Consider the following 16,587-nt stretch of genomic DNA (forward strand, 5'->3'; position numbering starts at 1 on the left):
TGACATGGACCAAATAAAAAGTCTTTTGAAGAAACACACCCTCGGCTCATTGACTTATTCTCATCCCAATAAATTAACATCACAAAGTTAAGAGACTGAATTTAAAACTCAAAAGTTAAGAGGGCTATACTATAAATTTTGTCAATTCAAAATTATCTGATTTTATTATTATATATCTATGCACAGAGGGTACAATACAACATATATCCTCCCCTTCGTAGTTAATAGTTGTTACTGTACATTACTAGTATAGTAGTGTTTGTATTTATGGTCACTCTTTTGTGGGGGTGGCTAAAGATCACCTTAGATTTTACTATTATATATGATGAATTATGAACTACAAAAAGTATTCTATAAAAAGACTGAATCTGTTAATAATGGTTTGATGGTCACAGGTCACTGGCCAGATTCTACTGTATTTGTTAAAATTGTTTGATAGTCACGGGTCACCGCCCATATATATTATACTGTATTTGTTAACTATGGTTTGATGGTGGCCATGTTATACTGTACTTTGTTAATTATGGTTTGATGGTGGCCATATTATACTGTATTTGTTAATTATGGTTTGATGGTGGCCATATTATACTGTACTTTGTTAATAATAGTGCTTTGAAGGCTTGAAGTCACTATAACAAGTATAAAAATACTATAAGACTAGTATGTCGATGTAAATCGTAGAAAGAAAGAAAAAAAAAAGAAAAAGAAAAAGAAAAAAAGCAATGGATTCAACAACATCCAACATTGCAACTGATCGTTTAACTCAACTAAAATCTTTCGAGGAGACGATGGGAGGCGTGAAAGGCCTTGTTGATTCTGGAATCTCAGAGGTTCCAGCTATGTTCCGTACTGCGTCTCCGGTTCTTTTAGAAAGCCCAAAACCACCACTAGGAGATTCACAGCTCACGATCCCAACCATCGATCTGAAAGGAGGAGTGTACTACAAGAATCAAGATTCAGACACGCGAAGAAGCTTGGTGGACAAGATAGGAGATGCAGCGGACAAATGGGGCTTCTTCCAGGTGGTTAATCACGGGATCCCCCTCGACGTGCTGGAGAAGGTGAACGAAGGGGTTCGCGGGTTTCACGAGCAAGACTCTGAATTAAAGAAACGGTTCTACTCTCGCGATCACACTAGAAAAATGGTTTACTACAGTAACTATGATCTCTTCACCTCTCAGGCGGCGAGTTGGAGAGATACCATGTGTGCCTATATGGCCCCGGATCCTCCCACATCAGAGGACTTGCCTCCAATTTGTGGGTAAGGTCCAACTCTTCTACAAACGGTTTTCAAAAGTTTTATAAGAAAGGCTTTTATCAAACCACAAAAAAAAAGAAAAATCCTAATGAAATGTTTTTCTTTTTAATTAAAAAAAATGAAACATAAAAGATTATCTATTTCAAAATCAAGTACAAATTCATGATGAGCGATTGATAAAACCTCTTAAACTCTGAATCAAAAAGTCTTTTTGATGTGGCAGGGAGATTATGATGGAGTACAAAAAAGAAGTAATGAAATTAGTGGAATTGCTCTTTGAGCTTCTATCAGAGGCTTTGGGGTTAAACCCTAAACACCTCAAGGACATGGATTGCAGCAAGTCTTTGGTCATGTTTGGCCATTATTACCCACCTTGCCCTCAGCCTGACCTTACTCTAGGCTTAGTCAAGCACACAGATTTTTCTTTTCTCTCCATTGTTCTTCAGGGGAATGTCGGAGGACTTCAAGTTTTCCATGATGACCAATATTGGCTCGATGTCCCTCCCGTCCCTGGGGCTCTTGTCGTCAACGTCGGAGATCTTCTCCAGGTTATATAAATTACCAGTAACTTTTTAGCTTTGTTTTTGTATTGATAGAACGCTTCATCAATGATTTTAGACGACGGAAATGTGACTTTTAACATTTTTATTGTGCAGCTTATAAGCAATGACAAATTCAGAAGCGTGGAGCACAGGGTAATAGCAAATGGAGCAGCTGAACCGCGGATTTCAGTGGCATGTTTGTTCAGCATTGTCATGAAGGAAGATCGTCGAGTATATGGACCCATCAAAGAGCTTACTACAGAACAAAACCCTCCCAAGTATAGGGACACCACCATCGTCGAGTTGTCAAGCATGTACGGGTCTAGAGGGGTCAATACCTCTGCCTTACACCCTTTCAAGATCTGAGCAAACTGACCGAAACAAATATATCTTTTGTATCAATAAACGAGTGTCTGCCTCACTCCATGTCAAGATCTGAGACAATATTAATTGGCCAAAATAAAAAAGCCTCATATGTCACAGACTCTTCTCCTATATCCTTTCTATCTTTAGCTAGTAATTAATGCCGGTCTGTTGTTTAAACCCGGTTTAATGTTTACGTTGGTTTAATTTCTGAACTCTATCTATGTAAGGGGCACTTAGCCTCATTTAGGAATAATTAATCAAGCTTTTATCTTCTTCATTATCTTTTTTTTTTTTTTTTTTACAACATCTTCATTATCTTAATTAACTCACAAAATCTGTTTCATTATAATAATGTGTGGACTGAACTCCATGTGTATGAGACATTGACCAAATAAAAGTCTTTGAAATATATTTTTACTCGCTGACGTAAATTTCTCATCCCAAAACGTTAACACCGACTAAATTTAAAATTCAAAAGTTAAAAGGATTCAGCTTAAAAATAACCAAAGATATGGGATTAAAGTTAAAATCACAAAGTATAGGGGATAAAATCTATACATATCACAAGATGAAGGGACTTAAACTGAAGAGAACAAAATCTTAAGGATTAAAGCTAAAATTCGAAAGATGAAGAAAAATTTAGTGTCCGCGCCGTCAGAAAGAAAACTCATTTGAATTTAGGTGAGTTTCCTTTTAATGAAGATAAAAGGAAACTCATTTGGAGTTAAATGGTTTTAAAAATACATGAGCCAGTAAAACCTCTTAAATTTGAATCAAAAGTTTTGTTGTGGCAGGGAGATTATGATGGAGTACACAAAGGAAATAATGAATTTAGGTGAGTGGCTCTTTGAGCTTCTATCAGAGGCTCTAGGGTTGAACCGTAATCACCTCAAGGACATGGATTGCAGCAAGTCATTGGTCTTGTTTGGCCAGTATTACCCACCTTGCCCTCAGCCTGACCTTACTCTAGGCTTAAGCAAGCACACTGATTTTTCTTCTCTCTCCATTGTTCTTCAGGGGAATATCGGAGGGCTTCAAGTTCTCCATGACGACCAATATTGGGTTGATATCCCTCCCGTCCCTGGAGCTCTTGTCGTCAACTTTGGAGATCATCTCCAGGTTATAAGTTATTATAATAGCTCTTTTTGTTCAAAAAAAAAATTATAATAGCTCATGTCTTATAAAAAAAAGTGAAATCAGAATTCATATAAGACTGAATACTGTAACATTTTGTTTCCTTTTTCATGTCATTATAATAATTTTTTTATTATTATTGTTTATATAGATAACAATTGATAAAAACAAAAAATAAATAAATCAAGATTTGCAAGGAAACGTGCAGATGCAGTTTTTAATCTGTCCGTTCTGGAAGCAGAAGCCACTTCCATTCCATTTTTGCTTACAGAAAGTGGCACAGGTGTGAGTGACACACTTTTGACCTCTCAGAACATCACGACACATTTCTTGTCCTTGCGTCTCTCCCGTCATCATTCCTGATAAATATTTAAAACATAATCTTTAAAACAATTCTTACATAATAAAAAATATTGAGACAAACAATAACTACAAATATTTTAAAATGTTTATAGAATGGTAGATGTGTAAATCAAACCTAAAACGAGAACGATCATAAAGATAGAAAGAACTGTAGCTTTAGTCATCATCTTTGTTGATTTTATACAATAAAAATGAAAATTAGGTGGAAAAAAAACCAGGAATGTTAATGGTAATGTACACATGTAGAGACTATATATATATATATATATATATGAAGAATTTATTACTAGCATATCTATTTCCGATCATAAAAAGATACGAATGAGAAGGATATATACAACAAAATCAATTCAAATGGAAGCAAATAAGAACACAATAAGAAACATATAACTAATAATTAAAAAAAAACAGAAATTGTATACATTGAATGGTCAAAGATGCAGATCTCGTAGGATTTTTATCCATAAATTATATAATATAACAAAATCAAATTGATTATCTTAACATTCAAAAATATGTTTATGTAATTTGATCGAATATAAATAATATCATAAATTATAGATTTTCAAGTATTATAAATGATTTGAAAAAAAATTCTTTTTATTTCTAATGATTATAGTTTGCAACGTTTTAGTAAAAAAAGAATAGATGAATTCCTCTAAGAGGAATTGCCTACATTAGCACTAAACTAAGTTTTGTAGACAAACATAGCACAGGTTACCTAAAGTTCCAAAATTAGCATTAATAAATATAGTATTGTTTTATTTTTGTTGTAAATCACTTAATGGACTCTACCGGTTTTCTATATGTCTTTTTCTGTAAGGCCCGTCGGCCAAGGCCCATCGGCCATGTCCTTATTACTAAGTCGGTTTAGGCTTTGCCTTTGTACTTTACTATATATATGTAACCTCATTTGATTATAAGTTAATAAGAACAAGAGTTTTCAGCCTTTGAATCCTCTAGTTTACAACATGTTATCAGCACGAAGCCCTAAAGCCAGCTGAGAAAACCTAAAACCCTAAAACCGCCGCACATCTTTCTTCTCTTGTCCGAACCCTAAACCGCCGCCCACAAAAGTTCTTGTTCGTCCAAGTTCGGCGATCAGCTTCCGTTCGTGTACGCGGCTAGTTCCTGCTCAGAGATCCGATCGTAGCCGGTTTCTGTACGTGATCAAGTTTTTGTTCATAACTTGTTCGAGGTTCGTGGTCAATCTCTGTTCGTGAAAAGCTCTGTTCGTGATCGGTTCGTATGCTTACTTTGTCCGAGGTTCGTGAATCAACTCAAAGGTATATCCGAGGTCTTTAGCTCCCGGATCAATTCCAGTCAACCCCTAATTGGTGGAAGGTAAACAAATTCGAACCTATTGGACACATATAATCGAACCTGACTTATTTCTATAAGAACCCTAAAATACTAAAATCGGATTGTGTGAGGTTTAGGGTTGCTAGATTACTTGCTAATTGCACCAAATTATTCTGTGATTAAATCCGGTTGATTGTTGTTGATTGATTGCTTGTTATTTGCATAAGAGCATTGAACCTAGAAGCCTAAAATCGATTTAGAGAAGAATTTTAATATGATTGTTCTAGGTTGTTAATCCGATTAGGATTGTTTGTTTGTTCTTGCTTGATGCATGAGAACCTTAGAACTAGAAAACTAAGTTCGAAATTCATAAGAAAGCATTAGTTTGATTGTTCTAGGATTGAATCCGATTGTTCTTAGTTAATTGTTAAACTTCTAAAAAAAACTAAAACATTGAAATCGGAATTGTTCTAAGATTAAAGCATAAATTAGGATAACTTCCAAAATATTTTAGTAACTATCCTAAAATCCTAGAAAATATATCCTAAAATTTGTGTCCTAATCCTATTTAGAACAGAAAAATTTACTAAACTAAAAGCAATGTTTTCAAAACCGGACTGGACCGGCGGTCGAACCACGTTAACCCGCGAACCGGTATTATATCCGGGTTGGGTTAATATCAAAACCCAAAAGAAATTGAACCGGTAAAAAACCATATCAACCCGCCAAAAACCCAAAAACCGGTGAACCATTAAACCGGATAAAACCGGGTTCTACTTTTTTTTTTGTAAAAATGAGTGCAATTAATTTAATTACTTACTTTTTCTAGTTTCTTCTTAGCAAATTAGTAATAGTAGGGTTTCTTAGATAATGAAGATTAAATGTTATACACTCTTAATTATTCTCTTATTGCTTTTAGATTTGAATTTTTAAACTATTTTACTAGTACTGGTTATACTTTGAGTTTGTTGCATTTTGAAATTATTACTTTTAAAGGTTTTTTTAAAACATTATGATTATTGAAGTATTTTATTTGGTATATCCAATTATATCATAGTTATAATCATTGAAAGAAAATAGAAGACATATCCATACCTATTATTTATAAAAATATCATCAAAATCAATTGAACCCTGTTGACCCCAATCGAACCATATTGACTCATGACCCATAAGCTTTTCCGGTTCAGTTACCGGTCCGGTTTTAAAAACATTGACTAAAAGGAAAATCTTATCTAAGAAAGGAATTTTTCTAAAACTCAAAATTATCTAAGGAAAATGAAACTTTGCTAAAAGAATTAAAGTTTAGGATAATTTCCAATTTTAATCCTAGACATTATCTTAAAGGCCTAGAAAATATTTCCTAAATATTTTATCATTATCCTGTTATAAGAAAAGGGAAATACTTAATAAAAGGAAATCCTATCTAGTAAAAAGGAAAACTTCTAAATCATTGAGACTATGTGTTCATACTAGAATAAAATCTATCTAGGTTTGTTGTCTTTATGCATATTAAAAGCCACGAAATTATAAGTAAGGCAAGGCATGTTTCGGTCTTAAATACCGCATGGCCTAGACTAAAAACGATTGCATGGTTCGGTCTTAAATACCGCATGGCATAATCCAAAATGATTGCATGGTTTGGTCTTAAAAACCGCATGAAATAATCGGGTGCATGTTTTGTATTAACCTAAAATCAAAGGACCTATGTGAGTGCATTAAGGATGATAATGACTGCACTAAAAGGAGTAGATGTAAGGCGATTTGTGCATATACGCCTTGCTGAGAGTCTCAAGGACCAGTACCTCACTGTTGAGAAGCTTATTGACCTTTGGACAGAGTTGAAAAACAAATACGGACACCAACAGATGGTGCTCCTACCAAAGACTCAATTCGAAAAACCTAAGGATCCAGGACTTCAAATCCGTGGATGAGTATAACAAAGAGCTTTTAAGATTGCCTCAATCCTAAGGTTGTGTGGTACTGAGGTTACTAAGAAGGATCTGCTAGAGAAGACATTCTCTACTTTTCACACTAAGGGGTTTAAGACCTATGCAGACCTAATCTCTTGTTTGCTGCTTGCTGAGCAGAAAAATGAGCCATTGATGATGAATAGTGCGTTGAGACCTCCTGGTACAACTCCATTACCAAAAACTCACAAGGCTGACATGGCAAAGAAAATCCTCAAGAGCCTAAAGAGCCAAAAGAGACTAAGGAGTCTAACTATGTCCATATGGACAAGTGTGGCCATGGCCGAGGAGGAAGTGGACGTGTTGGTCCTGGTCGTGGGACTTACCAAGGACATAATTATGGTGGTCAAGGCCGTAGAAACCGATTAGGCTTCGGCCGTGGTCGGAGTAGAGGCCGTGGGTTATTTAAACCGCAACATAAGACCAAGTCCACTTGTAATAATTATGGTATGGAGAACCATTAGATAAAGACATGCATAACTCCTAAGCACCTTGTTGATCTCTATTAAGAGAGTTTGAAAAAAAAAGAATCCAGAAGCTAACCTGCTTCATCTCGATGGTGAAGGAAATTTCAACCATGAGAATGATGATTAAATTAGATTATGAGATTTTTGATTGCCTAAAGGAAGATAATTAAACTCATGTGGTGTATTGATTTAATTTCTATGTTCTATGCTTTGAATTTGATTGAATTATTATTTTGGTTTAAATTCAATTATATTATTTCTTTCATTATATATTTGCTTGTTTAAAACATAACATCTTGTCCATTATTGGAAATGGCTAAGGACAAGAACATAAGTGTGGTGGATAATGGATTAAGCCACATGATTTTGAAGGATAAGAGATATTTTGCATAATCTCATAATGAAAAATGCCAATATTAGCAAGATAGCGGGTATAGCAAGCCTAATTGAAGGCTACGGTCAGGCATATATTTTATGGCACACATCTTGAACTATGTAATGCCTTGTATTCACCCAGCTCTAAGAGAAGCTTATTGAGCTTTAAGGACATTCATTTGAATGGTTTCCATATTGAAATAAAGGATGAAGGAAACAAAGAGTTCCTATATATTACTGAAATCACCCAAGGACATAAGAAAGTCCTAGATTCTATACCTGCACTAGCCACTGGCCTTTACCATGCTAAGATTAATATGATAGAGGGTAATTTGGCAATGAATAAGATAATTCATTTTGTGTCATGACTGGATTGGCCATCCGGGTTCTAACATGATGCGTAAGCTGATATTAAATTTAAATGGGCACACTCCTAAAAGAGAGAAGAGTTATCCCTAAGAATCTCACGTGTGTAGCATGTACACAAGAGAAACTCATTATAAGGCCATCACCAGTAAATGTAACTAAAGAGATTTTCCACTTAAGACTATACGTCTATATAAGGCTGGTGAATTTATATCCCAAGCGTTTAATAATTATGGTATGTCCATGGGGGGAAGTGTGGATCACCCTGTGGCACATGAACATACAGAGAATGGATTAGATGAATCCTTCATTAAACGTATTCAATTGATTGCTCGACCATTACTAATGAGGTCGAAGCTTCCTGTGTCGGCTTGGGGACACGTACTATTACATGCAGTAGAGCTTATACGCATCAGGCCATCTAGTGAGCATAAATATTTCCCATCCCAATTACTAACGGGTCAGATGCCAGACATATCCCATCTAAAGACATTTGGGTGTGCCGTTTATATATCGAATGCATCATCACAGAGAATAAAGATGGGACCTCAAAGGAGGATGGGAATATATGTTGGATATGAGTCTCCCACCATTATTAAGTATCTTGAGCCAACTATGGGTGATTTATTTAAGGCCAGATACGCGGATTGTCACTTTGTTGAATCCGAATTTCCTATGTTGGGTGGAGAGACAAACAAGCTGGTCAAAGAAATATTATGGAATCAAACATCCTTAAATTGGCAAGATCCTCGGACTCTAGCATGTGATGCAGAGATCCAAAAGATTATTCATTTGCAAAAGCTAGCTATTTAATTGCCAGATTCCTTTGCTGACCCAAAGAGAGTAAGAAAATTATGCTAGAATAAGAAAATCGTACGTACCAGCTTGTAATGCATCAGTACGTATTGATGTTCAAAAGGAACACAATAATCAAGTTGCTACAGAGTCTAAGGCCCGTTTGAAACGAGGTAGACCATTAGGTTCCAAAGATAAGAACCCTCGGAAATCTAAGAAAGGTGCAAGTAAAACCGAGGTTAAGGAATTAACAGACATGGCCGCGGCAAATCCTAAGGTACCAAATGAGGTTTGGGACGCTGAACCTCAAGGACCTAAAGGTATTGATAATAATGAGATCTCGATAAACTATATCATGTCAAGAATAAAATGGAACCGCAAAGATGTCGACATTAATGAAAAATTTGCATGAAAGGTAGCACTTGAAATAAATGAGGATCAGAAACTCACGTCTATATTAGAGTGCATTCAAAGTAAAGATTGGTTAAAATGTAAAGAAACCATTGATGTGGAGTTAAACTCTTTAAAGAAGAGAAGTGTGTTTGGTCCAATCATAAGGACAATACCTAATATAAAGCCAGTTAGACACAAATGAGTCTTTGTAAGGAAGAGAAATGAGAGTAATGAAATCGTAGGATATAAGGCACGGCTAGTGGCACAAGGATTCTCTCAAAGACCAGGAATAGATTATGAGGAGGCTTACTCCCCTATGATGGATGCAACAACTTTTAGATATTTAATAAGTCTGGCTATAAAAGAAAAACTGGATTTGCGGTTAATGAATGTTGTAACTGCATACTTATATGGTCCACTGGATAATGATATTTATATGAGATTACCAGAGGGTATTGAGCTCAAAGATTAGAGTGGTTCTCGAGAACAATACTGCATAAGGCTAGACAAATCCCTTTATGGACTGAAACAAAGTGGGTGTATGTGGTACAATAGATTGAGTGAGTACCTAGCCAAAGAGGACTATAAGAATGATCTCATCAGTCCATGTATTTATAAAGAAGTTTGCAAACAAAGGGTTTGTGATCATAGCAGTGTATGTGGATGATTTAAACATTCTTGGAACACCTGGTGAAATAGCCCAAACAGTTGAATATCTTAAGAAAGAATTTGAAATGAAAGACCTAGGTAAAACTAAGCTTTGTTTGGAATTACAGCTTGAGTACATTGATAATGGAATCCTTGTGCATCAAATGGCATATACAGAAAAACTACTCAAGAGATTTAATATGGACTAAGCTCACCCATTGACTAGCCCAATGGTTGTAAAGGAGCATTGATTTGGATAAGGATCCATTGGTCCAAAGAAGGACGATGAGGAAATTCTCGATCCTGAAATGCCATACATCAGTGCTATAGGAGAGTTAATGTTCTTGGCTAGCCACACTAGACCAGATATATGTTTTGCCGTGAACCTCCTAGCAAGAATTAGTTCTTGTCTGACCCAAAGGCACTGGAACGGTATCAAACATGTGTTGTGTTACCTACAAGGAACTTTAAATTTGGGTTTATATTATACTAACTATTACAAAGAAGGTTTTAGCTGGTTTTGCTGATGCAGGTTATAACAAAGAAAGTTTAAGTGTGTATGGTTTAGGTCGATGACTCAACATATCAGGACGGATTGCGGTATGGTCGAAGACAAGGAGCCAACCGTATTATATGAGGACAATACTGCCAACATCGCACAGCTCAAGGAAGGTTACATCAAGGGAGATCGGACGAAACACAAAAGGCCGGAGAAGATCAAGTAGTACAAGTTCGATCATGCAACAACTCAGCCGATCTCTTCACCAAGTCATTACCGACATCAACATTCAAGAAGCTCACACACCAGATTGGAATGCGGAGACTTAAGGACTTCTAGTGATGCTTAGAACAGGGGGAGCAATGTGTGTTGTACTCTTTTTCCTTCACCATGGTTTTGTCCCATTGGGTTTTCCTGGTAAGGTTTTAATGAGGCAGCACCCCCAAGCGTATTGCATCGATCCCTTAGCATCAGCACGGTTATGTCATCCAAGGGGAAGTGTTGTAAATCACTTAATGGACTCCATAACTGGCCTTCTATATGTCTTCTTCTGTAAGGCCCGTCGGCCAAGGCCCATCGGCCATGTCCTTATTACTAAGTCGGTTTAGGCTTTGCCTTTGTACTTTACTATATATATGTAACCTCATTCGATTATAAGTTAATAAGAACAAGAGTTTTCAGCCTTTGAATCCTCTAGTTTACAACAATTTTCTAATTTTTTACAGAGATATTAATCTATCTAAAGCTTATTTGCCGTCGACGACGAAGCTTTTGACGAAACTTACGGTGAAGCTTCCGATCTCAAATCTTCTTCTTCTTCTTCTTCCTCATCTTCTTCTCCTTTGGTGAAGTTCATTTTCGTCATCAACCGTAACGTTAGAAGCTTTCAACGCCATAGATAAATTAAAATCCAGTCCCAACCGCCGACACCAATCCTGAGATAGAGAACTGAAATGGTTGATTTAGCGACCTGGAGAAGTTGCGAGATTGGTAAATCAAGCTCGGATTTGTAAGCGTAGAGCTGAGATTTGGATTTTTCCAAGGAGAGATTGAACCTTAGATTTGGGAATTTAGTAACCAACCAATCGAAGCTATTGCAAGAGTAGTAAGACCAGATGACATTAGATTCATGCTTTAAATCTAACGAGTTCCGGGGCATTCATGAGAAACAACGACAGCAAGGACGTGGGTGGCACCGCAGAGGATGAGCTTCTCGATGAGATCGGTGTTAGAAGGAAAAAGAGAGAAAGAAGTGTTGTTCATGTACTTGTGGAGAAGGTGAGGGTAGTTATGGCAAGAAGAAGCTATAGGTGAGAGCTTTGAGTAGATGAGAAGCTCATTAGGTGCAGATGAGGATGAGGATGAGGAGGCAACACGTGAGGAATGATGTTGAATTTTTCTCTTATGATACTCTAATCGAACAAGATTTAAGCTCTAGAAAGTATGATGGTTGTGATTCAAGATCATCTTCCTAAACATTATGAAATCCTTCCTAAACTTGCAGAAATATGTATTTAAACCTTTTTATTTATTTTTTGTCCCAATGTATCACAAATTACTCCATTACTAGTTAATGTATCACAAGATTAATCCATTAGTAAGGGATAATGTATCAACTCACAAATATTTGTTCTATATATTTTTTCTTAATGAATGTCTTCCTAAAATTCAAAAACTATTTCCTAAATATCTGTGAGTTTGAATTAATGTTTTTACAATCTTTTGTAATCAGATATGGTCTGTTTATGATGGTGGTTAGATATTGTTGATGATGGTTTATTGTGTTTGAGCTAATGCTTAGTGTTGTTCATGTACTTGTAAAGGATAAATAGCTCACTTTTTTTTTTAATGAAAGTCATCCTGAATTGTAAAAGATTCTTTCTAAACATCATTCAGTCCTTCCTAGCTAAACATCATTCAATCCTTCCTAAATATTTGGCAATTCTTCCTAAACACCTATGTTCATAAAAACCGATGAATATTTGTGTACACAACCACTGGGTAGAAGCTATGGTCATCTATCCAAGCTTCTTCTTTCCTCTTTGCAATCTCAGATTTGCAAAACCAATCCTGAATCAAATCCATTGCAGATTTAAGTATAAAAGCTCTTTAACATTGATCAATTACCCAATCATTTTGATATCTAAAACCTGCAACAACAGCTTCAAATTGGCATCGCCAGTGTTTATCACCAAAATTGCATTCATAGTCAACTAATCGGGTATTATCACTAATCCGTACCCGTACCGAACCGGTTACTTCGGGTCGGATTCGGGTTCGGAATTCGGGTATGGGTAATATGCCCAGGCCTAGGTTATATTACTAGTAAACTTTTTAGCTTTGTTTCAATTTATATATACTTTCATTCAATGATTTAGACGGAAATGTGACTAACTTTTTTAAAAAAAAATTGTTGAGCTTATAAGCAATGACAAATTCACAAGCGTGGAGCACAGGGTGATAGCAAATAGAGCAGCTGAGCCGCGGATTTCAGTGCCATCTTCAGCACTGTCATGAAGGCAAATCCTCGAGTATATGGACCCATCAAAGAACTAACGTCAGAACAAAACCCTCCCAAGTATAGGGACACCACTATTGCCGAGTTCTCGAGCATGTACGGGTCTAAAGAGCTCAATACCTCTGCGTTACACCATTTCAAGATCTGAGCACATTGACCAATTAAATAAAATATCTTTGTATCAATAATGTTTGTTTTGCGTCTCTCCATGTCAAGACCTGAGTCATTGGCCAAATATGTGCACATACTTGCAAGTCATTGTATCAATAATGTGTGCAAGTCGTTATTGAGAAGTCATTTGTAAAATAATGTGTGCAAGTATGTGTTCCAGTCCCATGTGACATGGACCAAATAAAAAGTCTTTGGAAGAAACACACCCTCGGCTCATTGACTTATTCTCATCCCAATAAGTTAACATCACAAAGTTAAGAGACTGAACTTAAAACTCAAAAGTTAAGAGGACTATACTATAAATCCCAAAAAGATATGGGATTAGATTAAAACTACAAAGGTCATGAGCTATAGGCCTATAGCTATAAAAATCACAAGCTTAAGGGACCATAAACTAAAAAGAAAAAACTCTTAGGGATTAAAAACTAAAATTCGAAAGATAAAAAATTACAGTGAGAGAGAAGAGCCGGCGAGATCAGACCACGTCGGGTGTTTCTGCATCACAGTCTTTACTTAATGGCGGTTCTCCTTAAATTATTTAAACTAATCGTAAAAAAAACTTGCTTTCTTCCTCTTGAGCTTTTTTATGTATGCTTCTTGATTAGGTAAAAAGTTCTTAAAAGCCTAAGTCTAATTTATTACGCGGCTTAATTAGTAGAGAGTAGACAGACCAGGTCGTTAGAGAAAGTGATTGACCTTGATGTGGGGCAAAATTATAAAAGCACATGAAGAAATATATATATGAGCTTAGGTAAGCAAGCTTACGCACAGGCTTTGACGACATCATCTTCTAGAGAATGCCTAGCTACCTCAGATTTTCTTTGACTTCTGTACCAAGTTTCCGTATTCATCAGTATCGCTTTCAGATTCTTGTGACCGCTTCTTTGGAATGTGTTATCCATACAGTCATGATTCAGCTTCCTTGTGATAAGATTCTCTATTCTATATATTCTCTGGGAGTTGAATAGCTTGTTGTCTCATCAACTACCTTGTTAAATCAAATCTCTATCACTTTGTTCTTCAAAAAATTTCCGTTTTCTCTTTGTTTCTTTTGTATGGACTAGAGTCACTATATATGACACTAAAGATTTCAATGGCAACTGGCATGAGGGAGACGCTGGTGGATGAGAAGATCTATGTCGCAGTGAGAGAGAGAGAACTAAAGAGCAAGACTGCACTCGTTTGGGCGATACAGAACAGTGGATGCAAAGAGTTTTGTATTGTCCATGTTCATCAACCTATCCAGATCTTAGTCCGTAAGTACTTTATTATAAATCCCTTTCCAATCTTTTTTGTGTTGTGCTGAATTTTAAGGATATTAATTGGTTGATTTTGGACTATATCTTGTTTTATTCATTTCAAGCAGGAGCGATGTCCCACTACCAGAAATTGAAGCTTCATAAAAAGAAGAAAGAGAAAGTACATAAGAATTTGGACAAGTACCTTCATATATGCATGCAAATGCAGGTATGATTACTTAATTATAATTAGATATCCATTTTGTTTTGGTTTTACAAGACCAAGAGTGTTTGTTTCTAAATTTCAAGTTAAATCGTGTGAATTAGGTCACTGCAGAGATAATATATATTGAAAAGGATTCGGTAGAGGAAGGTATCCTCCAATTGATATCTCAGCGGGGAGTTAGGAAACTCGTCATGGGAGCAGCAGCTGATAAACACTATTCAATGTAGGTGGTTGATAAGTGTAGACTTAAAGACTTTTTGGTTATCTAATATACGGATGAATCACTGAAGTGAAACTCAAAATTTTCAGGAATATGAGAGACTTACAGTCCAAGAAAGCTATTTACATTAACAGAGAAGCGCCTGCTACTTGTCAGATATGGTTTACGTGCAACGGATACCTAATTAGTTCAAGGTCTGTCCAACTTTTTGGTGTAAAATGTCTTTCTTGTTCAATTCTTAATATTAATTTGTGTTAACTGCAAATTGACATTAGTAACTGGTTTAGGAATTGTCTTTGGGGTTCTGCTTGTGAGACAGAGATCTTTGTCTCACAAGTCACACTACACACAAGTGTTTTTTTTTTCTTTTGGTATTAAATCAATGCAGGGAAGCTAGAAGAAGAGATAACTTGTATCTAGAAGGTGCATCTTCAAATTCTTTGAGCCAATCTGAGATAACTAGAGGAACTGAAAGTGTTCCAAGCTCAAGTATAACTAGAGGAACTGAAAGTGTTCCAAGCTCAAGTATAACTAAAGATGAGAATCAGATTCGGATCCAAGTAGCTGTCGAGGAAGCTGAGAATTCGGAAAAGGAAGCACACTTTGAGGCATACAAGCGTGAAGAAGCTGAAAAAGCTGCAGTTGATGCAATCAAAAGGGTAATACAAGTTCCTTCTAACATGTTTTATTGCTTAGAAAAGTATCAATTTTTTTTAACTCTTCTCTAGCTAAAACCAATAATAAATGTAGGCTAAACAATCGGAAAATGAGTATTTTGAGGAGCTGAAGCATAGGAGAGAAACAGAGAAGGCACTGAGTAAAGCGAAAGAAGAACTTGTAAAGATGAGATCAGAATCCGAGAGCCGAATAGCCGAAACTAATATGGTGACAAGAAAGCTTCAAGGCAGTTATATCTTATCCATGAAAGCATTGAAAAGACTTAGAAAAGAACTAGAAGAGTTGAAGATAGAGCTTAGAGAAGTATCAAAGCTGAAGAGTAAGCGTGAACCGCCTCAGTACTTCATCTGTCCCATTACACAGGTAATTAAGAAACGTTGTAAGATGAGTGAAAACTACTAAATGATCAAAATGTTAACAATTATATAAGAGAACAACATCTAGGATATAATGGAGGATCCACATGTAGCAGCAGATGGATTTACATATGAAAGAGAAGCAATAAGCGGGTGGTTTGAGAGAGGACACGAGACTTCTCCGATGATAAACAAAAGGCTTCCTCATAAGAGCCTGGTTCCAAATCTTGCTCTTCGATCCGCAATCCAAGAATGGCTTCAAGCTTCAAGCTTCAAGCTCCTGAATCATTGAACAGATCCCCTGCTTGTAAAGATATAAATCAAAAAGGAATTTTCTTTTAAGTCCTTAATTAGTGGGGATAATTAAGGAGACTCTTTTCTCCGTTTCCTCTCAACCTTGATGTAGTTCTCTCTTATGGGTTTTTTTTTGATATGGTATTGTAAAGTCTTTTACTTACTACTAGTCGGTGTTGGTTGGTATGAGTCACACTCGTTTGTGGGAGACGGCTTTGGATATTAGTAGACAATAATTTTTGATCACTTTTGATTTAAGTGTATTATTACAAACCAAGATACATATGGGGAAGACATTATTAGCGTCGATTTAAATTAAAACTATATAAAACGCGATCATATGACTTTTGGGAAACAGACACGGCAGAGCTCTCACGCGCCCTTTTAATTAAAAATTTCCTTTTTTTAT

At 36.1% G+C, this 16,587-nt stretch overlaps 3 protein-coding genes and 1 pseudogene across 6 annotated transcripts; 3 read left to right on the forward strand and 1 right to left on the reverse strand.

Moving 5' to 3' along the window:
- The first annotated feature begins 573 nt into the window (after nt 1-573).
- LOC104788428 (1-aminocyclopropane-1-carboxylate oxidase homolog 8-like) lies at nt 574-2,443 on the forward strand. Its single transcript, XM_010514182.3, has 3 exons — nt 574-1,261; nt 1,482-1,806; nt 1,915-2,443. Exons 1-3 carry the CDS (start codon nt 723-725, stop codon nt 2,164-2,166), a joined length of 1,116 nt encoding a protein of 371 aa, XP_010512484.1. The 5' UTR covers nt 574-722; the 3' UTR covers nt 2,167-2,443.
- A 467-nt stretch (nt 2,444-2,910) lies between these two features.
- Nucleotides 2,911-13,143, forward strand: LOC147945029 (1-aminocyclopropane-1-carboxylate oxidase homolog 8 pseudogene; annotated as a pseudogene).
- Nucleotides 3,395-3,895, reverse strand: LOC109133147 (putative defensin-like protein 119). Its single transcript, XM_019246186.2, has 2 exons — nt 3,779-3,895; nt 3,395-3,659 (listed from the first exon to the last, which is right to left on the reverse strand). Exons 1-2 carry the CDS (start codon nt 3,828-3,830, stop codon nt 3,484-3,486), a joined length of 228 nt encoding a protein of 75 aa, XP_019101731.1. The 5' UTR covers nt 3,831-3,895; the 3' UTR covers nt 3,395-3,483.
- Nucleotides 13,144-14,090: 947 nt separating the features above from the next.
- LOC104788429 (U-box domain-containing protein 36) lies at nt 14,091-16,424 on the forward strand. Of its 4 annotated transcripts, none has more exons than XM_010514184.3 (7): nt 14,091-14,422; nt 14,533-14,633; nt 14,732-14,853; nt 14,940-15,044; nt 15,239-15,509; nt 15,601-15,891; nt 15,973-16,424. In XM_010514184.3, exons 1-7 carry the CDS (start codon nt 14,242-14,244, stop codon nt 16,174-16,176), a joined length of 1,275 nt encoding a protein of 424 aa, XP_010512486.1. In that variant the 5' UTR covers nt 14,091-14,241; the 3' UTR covers nt 16,177-16,424. The 4 variants fall into 4 exon arrangements, with proteins under 4 accessions (XP_010512486.1, XP_010512487.1, XP_087308309.1 ...); XM_010514185.3 differs by having other exon boundaries at nt 14,130-14,422; nt 14,530-14,633; nt 16,001-16,424; XM_087452183.1 differs by having other exon boundaries at nt 14,130-14,422; nt 16,001-16,424.
- The last annotated feature ends 163 nt before the right edge of the window (nt 16,425-16,587 follow it).

This window comes from Camelina sativa, chromosome 5 (assembly GCF_030686135.1).
Source record: "Camelina sativa cultivar CO46 ecotype springtype chromosome 5, ASM3068613v1".
Lineage (NCBI taxonomy): Eukaryota > Viridiplantae > Streptophyta > Magnoliopsida > Brassicales > Brassicaceae > Camelina > Camelina sativa.